This window comes from Hemiscyllium ocellatum, chromosome 14 (assembly GCF_020745735.1).
Source record: "Hemiscyllium ocellatum isolate sHemOce1 chromosome 14, sHemOce1.pat.X.cur, whole genome shotgun sequence".
Lineage (NCBI taxonomy): Eukaryota > Metazoa > Chordata > Chondrichthyes > Orectolobiformes > Hemiscylliidae > Hemiscyllium > Hemiscyllium ocellatum.
Genome location: NC_083414.1, coordinates 71,062,987 through 71,075,534, shown reverse-complemented (window position 1 = coordinate 71,075,534; position 12,548 = coordinate 71,062,987). Strand labels below are relative to the sequence as shown.

Here is a 12,548-nt window from a genome sequence, read left to right as displayed (position 1 = left end):
GCGAACCCTGGCGTTACCGAATGGGCTGTTGGAGTTGGCAGATTCTGGGCGTTACTGAATGGTCTCTCAGAGTTGGCAGACTCTGGCATTATTGAACGGGCTGTGAGAGTCAGCTGATTCTTGGCGTTATTGAACTGGCTGTGGAGCCAGCAGACTCTGACGTTAATGAAAAGGCTGTGGGAGTCAGCAGACTCTGGAGGTTACTGAATGGGCTGTGGGAGTTGGCGGATTCTGGCCGTTACTGAATGGGCTGTGGGAGTCGGTGGACTCTGGTGGTTACTGAATGGGCTGTGGGAGTTGGCGGATTCTGGTGGTTACTGAATGGGCTGTGGGAGTCGGCGGATTCTGGTGGTTACTGAATGGGCTGTGGGAGTCGGCGGATTCTGGTGGTTACTGAATGGGCTGTGGGAGTCGGCGGATTCTGGTGGTTACTGAATGGGCTGTGGGAGTCGGCGGACTCTGGCGGTTACTGAATGAGTTGTGGGAGTCGGTGGATTCTGGCGGTTACTGAATGGGCTGTGGGAGTCGGTGGAGTCTGGCGGTTACTGAATGGGCTGTGGGAGTCGGTAGACTCTGGTGGTTACTGAATGGGCTGTGGGAGTCGGTGGACTCTGGCGCTTACTGAATGGGCTGTGGGAGCCAGCAGACTTTGGCGTTACCAAATGGCTGTGGGAGTCGGCAGACCCTGGCCTTTGTTTCTTGTAATTTGGGAATTGGTGGGCCCTGTCATTTATCAGGTGTACTGTTGATACATTGATTGGTCCTTCCGGAAGCCAATGGAGTTGGAGATCGATCACTTGTTTTGAATTTAGTGTGTCTCAAGGTTCTTAGTAATCCAATATTGATGCAGGCATGGGAGCCAGGTATTCCTGTGACTAATTGCCTGCTTTCTTGCTAAATCACATCATCTGTTTTTTATTTACAGATCTGCTTTTAGTAAACAATCACTGCCTTCACTTTCATCCCATTCACTGCATTCAGACCAAACATCAATAAAATATGAGATAGAAAAATTGCATAAGTGCAAGACACTTACTCTTGCTCTTTATGAAAGCACAGATTATTCAGCACATAAATATAATACTGCTTCCACCAGCCCCATGTATGCTTTTAAGTAGATTCCCAGTGTGATTTTGAGATCTGTGCTGATCACTTTGTTCAGTTGTTTTTGTTCACCACCTCATTCATTACTTGGATAAGTGCAATACTTACTTTGGCACTGTGCATATAAGAAAATCTGAGCAGGAATGGGCTGTGCTGTATGAGCCAATTTGGTGGCTTTAGTGATCCAGTGTTTCAGTTTAGCATCCCGTCCCAGGGTGGAGCGAGAAGCCAAATGCTCAGTCCATGTTTGTCCCTCTTTTTCCCCACTCTGCGGTGTATTAACCTGTTGTGTGTCATGTTATTTCATCAATCCAGTTCTTTTATACAAGGCTATTTAGCTCAAAAACAAAAGGGCAAGTTGTATTTATGTAGTACTTGTAACAGCGATATTGGCCTGCAGTGCTTTACATAAGAGGAGCAATGCCAATCAGTTGCAGCAACACAACCAAAAAACTTACTGAGAACATGGGGTCACAGGAATGTAGGAAGAGGCCATTTATCCCCTTACATTTGGTCCACCATTCAGTGGGGCCATGGTTGATCTACAACTCCAATTACATAACTTGGAGGTACCGGTGTTGGACTGGGGTGAACAAAGTTAAAAATCTCACAACACTAGGTTATAGTCCAGCAGGTTTATTTGGAAGCACTAGATTTCAGAGCGCCGCTCCTTCATCAAATAGCTGCGTAGATCAAGATGCTGCACAACCAGCTGATGAAGGAGCAGCGCTCCAAAAGCTCGTATTTCCAAATAAACCTGTTAGATTATAACCTGGTATTGTGTGATTTTTAACATTGTCCGATTTCATAACGATGCCTTTTCCTCCTATCCCTTGGTACTTTTGGGTAACAAAAATGTATCTATTTCAGAGTAACAGTTGACTCAGTTTCTGCTTAGAAAGGAAATTCCAAATTTCTGTCATCCTTTGTGCATTGCAGTGTTTCCCAGTGTCATTCCTGAAAGACCCACACTAAGACCCTGTCCCCGAACTGGCAGATACGATTACTTACTTTCTCTATCCTGTTAGAAGGAGCTGGCTGTAAAGAGTAGTGCCACATGGGTTGAACGCTTTGATGAAGGCTGGAGTGCAACAAGAGTCAGGATTCCCCAGGACCTCCAGTTGGGGGAAGTATTGACTTGAGCCAGATTTTGAGCAGCAGAAAAATGTATCTGTCAAATGTCAACACATAGGATTTTCACATAAAAGATCTTAACTCCCATTTCTTGGGGACATGAGAGTCACAGACATGTCAATCCAGCTCATGGGCAATTTTGATGATGTGTGAGGCAGGACCTTTATACAATGGTGTGGCAAAAAAGACTGGTAGGGCAGTGTCAATGAAGGTATGTTTGGTGATATAATGATTAGATTAGATTCCCTGCAGTATGGAAACAGGCCCTTTGGCCCAACAAGTCCACACTGGCCCTCGGGAGAGTAACCCACCCAGACCCATTCTCCTGCCCGATATTTACTCAGACTAATGCACCTAACACTCTGGGCAATTTAGCATTCACCAACACATCTTTGGACTATGGGAGGAAACTGGAGCACCTGTAGGAAACCCATGCAGAAATGGGGAGAATGTGCTAACTCCTCACAGACAGTTGCCCGAGACAGGAATTGAACCTGGGTTGCTCGTGCTGTGAGGCAACAGTGCCAACCACTGAGCCACCTTGCTGCCCATAAGTTGAGGATTTAACCTCAGAAGGATGGAGTTAGGACAGGGTATGGTGTTTTTGTTCAAAGTTTTGTAAAATTGAGTTCTCAGCCCTTCCAACTCCTTCATATATCATATTAGTTAAAAGCCTTTACACCCATCTGTGGAAATTGACTGTAGCTTTTGAAGATCTTTACTTACGAAGGCTAACAGCTGTGTAGAATTATGTTGTGATTGTTATTAGCTCTCAATCTTTCTTTAAAAACAGCAGATAGAGATGTGACGATTCTGAATCCCCTGACAGCAAATACTGAAAGGGCATCAAGCTGTCTTCATGTTGGGTCTGGAAGGATGCACAGCTGGATTTTACGGCTCCAGTCTCCGTTTTGAGGCAGACGGAATTAAATCCGAACACTGACCGTTATCACGATTTATTTTTGTTTGGTTGTAACCCTGTAGGCCTAATGGTAGATTTAAATGATATTAGAATAGGTGTGCAGTGATGTATCTCACAGAAGCAGTGTTGCAAATGATTTTGTTTTAGTGTGTACTACAGTTATAGAGTCTTAGAGATGTACAGCATGGAAACTGACCCTTTGGTCCAACTTGTCCATGCTGACCAGTTATCCCAACATAATTTTGTCCCATTTGCCAGCATTTGGCCCATATTCCTCAAACCCTTCCTATTCATATATCCATGTGGATGCCTTTTAAAGGCTGCACTTGTACCAGCCTCCTCCACTTCCTGTGGCAGCTCATTCCATACATGTACCACCCTCTGTGTGAAAATGCTGCCCCTTAGGTCCCTTTTGTATCTTTCCCCTCTCACCCTAGTTCAATACCCTCTAGTTCTGGACTCCCACACCCCAGGGAAAAGACTTTGTCTATTTACCCCATCTGTGCCCCTTATAATTTTATAAACCTGTATAAAGTCAACCCTCAGCCTCTGACGATCCAGGGAAAACAGCCCCAGCTTATTCAGCCTCTCCCTACAGCTTAAAATCCTCCAACCCTGGCAACATCCTTGTAGGTCTTTTCTGACTCCTTTCAAGTTTCACAACATCTTTCCGATAGGAGGGAGACCAGAATTGCACACAACATTCCAACAGTGACCTGACCAACGTCCTGCACAGCCGCAACATGACCTCCCAACTCCTGTACTCAATACTCTGACCAATAAAGGAAAGCACACCAAATGCCTTCTTCAGTATCCTACCTATCTGCGACTCCACTTTCAAGGAGCTATGAACTTGCATTCCAAGGTCTCTTTGTTCAGCAACACTCCCTAGTGTTAAGTGTATAAATCCTGCTAAGATTTGCTTTCCCAAAATGCAGCACCTCACACTTATCTGAATTAAACTCCATCTGCCACTTCCCAGCCCATTGGCCCATCTGGTCCAAATCTTGTTGTAATCTGAGGTAACCCTCTTCGCTGTCCACTACACCTCCAATTTTGGAGTCATCTGCAAACTTACTAACCATGTCACCTCTGTTCACATCCAAATCATTTATACAAATGACTAAAAGTAGTGGACTCAGCACTGATCCTAGTGACACTCCACTAGTCACAGGCCTCCAGTCTGAAACTCAACCCTCCACCACCACCCTCTGTCTTCTAACTTTGAGCCAGTTCTGTATCCAAATAGCTAGTTCTCTCTGGATTCTATGTCATCTAACCTTACTAACCAGCCTCCCATGGGGAACCTTGTCGACTGCCTTACTGAAGTCCATATAGATCACATCTACAACTCTGCCCTCATCAATCCTCTTTTTTACTTCAAAAAACTCAACCAAGTTCATGAGACATGATTTCCCACGCACAAAGCCATGCTGACTATCCCTGGTCAGTCGTTTCCTTTCCAAATACATGTAAATCCTGTCCCTCAGGATTCCCTCCAACAACTTGCCCACCACCGATGTCAGGCTGAAACGTCGAATCTCCTGCTCCTTGGATGCTGCCTGACCTGCTGCGCTTTTCAAGCAACACATTTTCAGCTCACAGTCTATAGTTCCCTGGCTGTCTCTACCACCTTTCTTAAATAGTGGTATCACGTTGGCCAACCTCCAGTCTTCCAGCACCTCACCCGTGACTATCAGTGATACAAATGTCTCATCAAGAGGCTCAGCAATCACTTCTCTAGCTTCCCACAGAGTTCTCGGGTACACCTGATCAGGTCCTGTGGATTTATCCACCTTTGTGAATTTTAAGACATCCAGCACCACCACCTCTGTAATATGGACATTTTTCAAGATGTCACCATTTCCCCACATTTTGTGTCTTCCATGCCCTTCTCAACAGTAAACACTGATGCAAAATACTTGTTTAGCATCTCCCCGCTCCTGCAGCTCCACACCTAGGCTGCCTTGCTGATCTTTGAGGGGCCCTATTCTCTCCCTAGTTACCCTTTGACCTTAACATATTTGTAAAAACCCTTTGGATTCTCCTTAATTCTATTTACCAAAGCTATCTCATGTCCCCTTTTTGCCCTCCTGATTTCCCTCAAGTAAACTCCTACTTCCTTTATACTCTTCTAAGGATTCAGTCGATCTATCCTGTCTATACCTGACATATGCTTCCAACCTTTTCTTAACCAAACCCTCAATTTCTCTAATCATCCAGCAATCCCTACACCTACCAGCCTTTCCTTTCACCCTAATAGGAATATACTGTCTCTGCATTCTCGTTATCTCATTTTGGAAGGCTTCCAGCTGTCCCTTTACCTGCAAACAATTGCCGCCAATCAGCTTTTGAAAGTTCTTGCCTAATACCATCAAAATTGGCCTTTCTCCAATTTAGAACTTCAACTTTTAGATCTGGTCTATCCTTTTCCATCACAGTTTTAAAACTAATAGAATTATAGTCGCTGGCCCCAAAGTGCTCCCCCACCGACACCTAAGACCCTGCCCTGCCTTATCTCCCACGATTAGCTCAGGTTTTGCACCTTCTCTAGTAGATACATACACAGACTGAATCGGATGTTTTAAACATTTTCCTTTTCCTTTCATAGTGATGCACCGTTTGTGTTTCTAATGATAGATTAGCCTGTTGATCCTCTGCAGCATAGCAATACTTTCCTCAGAAGTCCGAGCATCATCTGCGTCTATCCACATTTGAGTTCAGAGAAATGTGACTGCTGTGACTAGTGCTCAGTGAAAGCATGGTACCGCACAGTAGTTGTCCGGTGTGAAAATAAAAAGTGGGACTCTGTCGCAATGACTCTGTCATTGGCACTTTCAGTATGGCTAAAGTGCAGTTTGAGCTTGATGGAACTATGATTTCAGGAATGCAGACAGTTTTGCGTGTGAATTCAGACATTCAAACACATCTCTCCGGAATTCATAAGGAAGGGTTTCTGCTCAGAATGATTGATGGGATCAGGCAGAACAGCCCTTTAGTGATCCTGTATAAACCTAGTTAGACCTTGACTGGAGTATTGTCTACAGTTCTGGCTATTGCATATCAGGAAGAATGCAAACAAATTGCAAAGAGTATGGAAGAGGTTAATGAGACCCTTTCCAGGGTTGATGCTACATTCTGAGGAAATATGGGAGAAGTTGGGACTGTTTTGCTTGGAAAGGGGAAGGCTTAGTCAAGATTGCACTCATTCTGCTTGCAGTAGCTTTTCACATGTTTTAACATCACAGTGAGCATCTGTGCATGGCTAAATCCTGCACTTGTTCAGTTCTCCCATTTCCACAACTGTCAGGCATATTATGCTTCATTTATGGACTCTGAGTTACTTTAGTGACATTCACTTTAATGTGATTGTTGTAGTTTGGAGATGCAGATAGTGGTGGTACAGGCCTGCAATGTTCTTTTCATCACTTGGCCTGCTTTTAAAGTCCGTCATTGTTGTGTGTAGGAAGGATTTTCTGGTCAGTATCTGAACTGTTTGACTGCATTTGTGAATTCATCTTCCTTGATCATTGAGTTCTTACACTGGGACCCCTGAGTTTAAAATTCGAGGGCATAATTTTAAGGTGATAGGAGAAAGATTCAAAACGTTTTCACACAGTGGGTAGTTTGTGTGTGGAATGAATTGTCAGAGCAAGTAATAGATGCAGATACAGTTTCAACATTTAGAAGACATTTCCATGAAGAGCAAAGGTTTAGAGGGATATAGGTCAAGCACAGGCAAATGGTTTAGTTTGGGAAACCTGGTTGGCCTGAGTTGGACTTAAGGGTTTTTTTTTAACCTATATGACTCCGTTTGATAAAAGTTCCCAAAATTCTGAGGGGTCTTGATAAGTGTAGAAGGCTGAAACTGTTCCTGCTTTTAAAGGAATTCAGAACCTGAGGAGAAAGTAGTTTCCAAAAGTGCAAATGAGATGTGAGAAAAGAAAACATTTTTACTCAGTAAATAGTTGCGATAATAAAATTCACAGCATGGTAGTGCGGTTGGAGATAAATTTCAGTTGAGACATTCAAGAGGACATTACATGATTGAGTAAAAACAAAATTCAGGATTATGGGAAAAAAGGCAGGAAAATGGCACTAGGTCATAATGCACATTTGGAGAGCCAGCACTAAGAGGGACCAAATTTCCTCCTCCCCCACAGTTATAATTCTGTATTTTGATGCCATGGTTCTCAAAAGGCCAGGCCAGAAGTACAGGGCTTTAACGGTTGGTAATAACAAACATTGCCTGAGTACCTGTAAACTGACGGGTACGAGGGGTCATAGTTTTAAGATATGAGGAGAAAGGTACAGAGGAGGTGTCAGAGGAAGGTTCTTTACGCAGAGAGTTGTGAATACATGGAATGCGTTGCCAGCGGTGGTGGTGGAAGCACGGTCATTAGGGACATTTAAGCCTGGGTTGTTATATTTTAAATTGGGATTAAACCTCGGCACAACATCATGGGCCTAAGGGCCTGTTCTGTGCTGTACTTTTCTATCTATGAGTGAGCAGTTACAACACAGAAAAGTATATTGTCTGCCAGTGACATAAACATTAACTCAACATTCACAGGCCTGATGTACCAATTACTATTTGTTACTGCGAATAGTCTATCTATACTTCCAAAAATTAGTTTACCTATTCAACAGGATGGAAAAGAAATCTGCCAATGTCTGCCAGTTTATGAAGAATACTTGGATGAGTACCAAAAGGTCCATCCTTTTGCTGTTGGGTTGGCCCTGGGTGATTTTAATTTGCAACTGATATTAGAGGCCTTACAACCTTCATATCTGAAACATGGTAATATTTCTACATCTTAGTACGAAGGAGATATGGAGTGTAGTGATAATAGCTCACCCTGTAACAGAGTCAAAAGGGTCTCAGAAGAAAGGGGTGAGTGGAACAGATGAATGTAAGTGGGATTCATCCCTGTCTGATGCATGAGCCTTACACAACTGCCTCAATAGGGAAATTGAAATTACTGCTCATAAGGAGATTGTGTGCCCTTGTAAGGACAGTGAAGAGGCAGAGGAAGGAAGTGCTGAATTAGAATTACATTTTATTGTCAAGTGTACTCAAGTACAAAAGTATGGGAGTACAGTGAAAAATGTACAATGCCACCACACATAGCGCCATCTTAGGTACAAAGTACCTAGTTACAAATCTTAGGTACCAAAAAACAGAGAAATAAAGAAAAATAATCTAAATTTCTACATTACAGTTCTTCATAATTTAAACTCGGAAAATAAAGAAATAAAGTTAAAATGTAGATATTACAGCCCTTCTATAGCCTGCAATCGCTCACGCTGGGAACATAGATAAGCTGCAGAGCTGGGCTGAGTGGTGGCAAATGGAGTTTAATGCAGGAAAGTGTGAGTTGATTCACTTTGGAAGGAATAACAGGAATGCAGAGTACTGGGCTAATGGTAAGCTTCTTGCTAGTGTAGATGAGCAGAGAGATCTCAGTTTCTATGTAGATAAATCCCTGAAAGTTGCCACCCAAGTTGATAGGATTGTTAAGAAGACATACAGTGTGTTAGCTTTTATTGGTAGAGGGTTTGAGTTTTGGAGACACGAGGTTATGCTGCAGCTGCACAAAACTCTAGTATGGCTGCAGTTAAGAATATTGCGTACAGTTCTGGTCACTGCATTATAGGAAGGATGTGGAACCTTTGGAAAGGGTTCAGAGGAGATTTACTAGGATGTTGCCTGGTATGGGGGGGAAGGTCTTATGAGAAAAGGCTGAGGGACGTGAGACTGTTTTTGTCAGAGAAAAGGTTGAGAGGTGACTTAATTGAGACATATAAGATAATCAGATATATAGATAGGGTGGACAGTGAGAGCCTTTTGCCTTGGATGGTGATGGATAGCACAAGGGGACATAGCTTTAAATTGAGGGTTGATACATATAAGACAGATGTCAGGGGTAGTTTTGTTACTCAGAGAGTAGTCGGGGCATGGAACAGCCTACCTGCAACAGTAGTAGATTCGCCAACTTTCAGGGCATTTAAATGGTCATTGGATAGGCATGTGGATGAAAATGGAATAGTTTAGGTGAGATAGGCTTCAGATTAGTTTCACAGGTTGGCGCAGCATCGAGGGCCAAGAGGCCAGTACTGCACTGTAATGTGCTATGTTCTTTGGGTCTCATTCTCCTCCATGGAGAAAGTGAGGACTGCAGATGTTGGAGGTCAGAGTCAAGAAGTGTGGTGCTAAAGAAGCACAGCTGGTCAGTCAGTATCCGAGGAGTAGGAGAGTCGATGTTACGAGCATAAACCCTTCATCAGGAATGTGGGGGAGGTCCAAGGGGGCTGAGAGATCAATGAGATGGGGGTGGGGCTGGGGGTGAAGGTCACTGGGAATGCAATAGTAGATGAAGGTGGGGGTATTGGTGATAAGTCAGAGAGGAGGGTGGAGCAGATAAGTATGTAAGAAGATAGACAGGTAGGACAGGTCAAGAGGGCGATGCCGAGTTGGAGGGATGGTACAATGCATCATTGTACGCCATATCCGCCACCTACAAACAGACCCCAGCACTAGAGGTATATTTCCATCCCCACACCTATCTGCTTTGCACAGAGACCATTCCCTCCACACCTCCCTTGTTAGGTCCATGCCCCCCACATACCCATCTTCCATTCCCAGCCCCTTCCCTTGCCACCAAAAGAAGTGTAAAACCTGTGCCCCCTCAAATCCATCCAAGGCCCTAAAAGATCCTTTCACATCCGACAGGGATTTTCCTGCCCTTCCACACGCATCATCTATTGTGTCTGTTCTGCACAATGTGATCTCCTCTACTTTGGGGAGGCAGGAAGCCAATTTGAGGATCGTTTCTGAAAACATCTCTTGGATACACGCACTAAACAACCCTACTGCCCTGTGACCAATAACTTCGACTCCCCTTCCCACTCCACCAAGCCCCGGGCCACCTCCAGGTTCTAATCACCCAAAGCCTGGAGGAAGAACACTTCATCTTCTGCTTTGGGACCCTCCAACCACACGGGATTAATGTTGATTTCACCGGTTTCCTCATCTCTCAGATCCAACTTTCTAACTCGACACCAACCTCTTGACCTGTCCTACCTGTCCAGCTTCTTTCCAACCTATCCACTCTGACCTATCATCATCACCCCCATCTTCATCTACCTATTGCATTCCCAGCTACTTTCTCCCCCAGCCCCATTCCCCTCACATTTATCTCTCAGCCCCCTTGGGCCTCCCCCACATTTCTGATGAAGGGTTTATGCTCGAAACAGCGACTCTCCTGCTCCTTGGATGCTGCCTGACTGGCTATGCTTTTCCAGCGTCACCCTTTTTGACTCATTCTCTCCCATGCTAGGACAACCCCAACTGGCCATCACCTACTGACCGTCATCTCTGACAGGCTGACCACACTGGGCACGTGTCTGTCAACCACCAGCTTCCTTTCTCTGATCCCAGCCAGTCGGCTCCTCTGGGCCTGCCGGCTTCTGTCATCCTGCACCGCTCCTGGCCCGTTGGCTGTCCGCTCCATGCCGTCCCCTCTCTGTCCCGGGCCCCCCTGGCCATGCCCTCTCCATTCTGAGCCCGCCGTCTGCTGGCAATGCCTCTCCTCAAGCCTCAGCTGCTCCAATGCCGTCACTGCCACCCTCTCCACAAGGTAAAGTTCTTAAAAAAACTACAATAATTTAATAGGAGAAGAATAAAGGAAGGGTGAGCCATGGGCTGAGTCTGGACACTGTCTACTCTGCAGCCTCCGTCTTGGAGAAATAGTTGGACCCAGGATTTGGGATGGCATAATGCACTAGAAGTTGAAATAAAAAGAGGGAATGCAGAGGAGCAGTTTAGATAAAAGAAAAAAAGGCACGTGATTTGGAAGTGATGGACTTATTTCGTTTAATCCATGACAGCGTTCAGCTTTTGATCCTTGTGCAAGCCCGTTCACACTGCTGTTTTCCTGTCCCAGTAGATTCCGTTCATTGTGTAGTCAGATCCTTGATGCAATCTAGAAGTAGCTTTTTTTGTCCATTCACACTGCTCTCTCCTTGTCCCGGTAGATCCAGCAGGCAGCCGAACGACCAGAGCGAAACTTTGTCGACAGTCGGCAGCTGAAAGTGTGTGCCACCTGCTTTGATCTTTCTGTGAGCTTGCTAAGGGTCCTGGAGATGACCATCACTCTCGTCCCTGAGATCTTCCTGAATTGGTCCAGACCATCCGCAGAACTGCTGCTGAGACGCCTCGCACAGGTACGCTTCCAGCCCACATGTACATCAATCTTGGCAAAATGTATTGCTTTTCCTTTGATGCATGCTTGTATATGTGTGTGAGGGAACGAGTACTTGCTTGTCACTAATAATCAGTTGTCACACAATGAGCTTTTGGCTGAAGATTTCCAATTATATGCCTTGTATTCTGAATGCAATTAAAGATTCTTTTCTGGAATCAACATAGTTTCTGTGAACAATTATCTTTGTTTAATCGAGAATCTGATTGTAAATAGACTGCAGAACAACGGATCATACCTTTATAGGGAGCAATCGATTCCACCCGTTTATTGAATACTTTTAGCCACCACTCACCTGACTGTGGCACTGGTACTGTGGGTCCTGCTACCACGAGGGAGTATGGACCCCAGGGGAAATGACAAATTGAAACAATCCAACCCCCCCCCCCCACTACCACTGCCTGGTTCTCCAGCTTAGATTAGATTACTTACAGTGTGGAAACAGGCCCTTCAGCCCAACAAGTCCAGACCGACCCGCAGAAGCGCCACCCACCCATACCCCTACATTTACCCCTTACCTAACACTACGGGCAATTTAGCATGGCCAATTCACCTGACCCGCACATCTTTGGACTGTGGGAGGAAACCGGAGCACCCGGAGGAAACCCATGCAGACACAGGGAGAACGTGCAAACTCCACACAGTCAGTCGCCTGAGGCGGGAATTGAACCCGGGTCTCTGGCGCTGTGAGGCAGCAGTGCTAACCACTGTGCCACTGTGCCGCTCTCCTTTCCAATCCATGAACAAATGCCTCTGAGTTTGCAGGTGTAACTTTGCTGGGATTACCATTCATTGCTTTGCTTCTTTTGTGTAATTCGAATGGAGTTTTTAAAAAAAAACTCACCAATCATGACTCCTTGCTGCTTTTAACCTAAACTGGAAATGAAATGGATGGTCAAACAATGCAACTCTCACTTATTAAAAGGTCACCCCACATTAGCTTCCAAAGGATCTCCAGAGCTTGGGGATCGGGCTATCACCTTGATTCACCCAACGCTAGAGACCGATTTCTCTGGGGCCCCTAGTGCCAGTTCCTTATCACTGGACTTTCACTCCTGCCCGCATCAGACAGGCAGTAATGTCTGCAAGATCCAGCCATGTGCTTAGGAGTTTGCTTCGTCTGC

At 45.1% G+C, this 12,548-nt stretch overlaps 1 protein-coding gene across 1 annotated transcript in view; it reads left to right on the top strand.

The window, feature by feature from the left end:
- Window positions 1–12,548, top strand: part of LOC132822416 (E3 ubiquitin-protein ligase RNF123) — a 379,484-nt gene that overhangs the window by 212,099 nt on the left and 154,837 nt on the right. Inside the window, exon 33 of the mRNA XM_060835785.1 lies at window positions 11,198–11,386. Coding sequence (XP_060691768.1) covers window positions 11,198–11,386 — 189 coding nt within the window. The remainder of the gene's footprint in view (window positions 1–11,197; window positions 11,387–12,548) is intronic.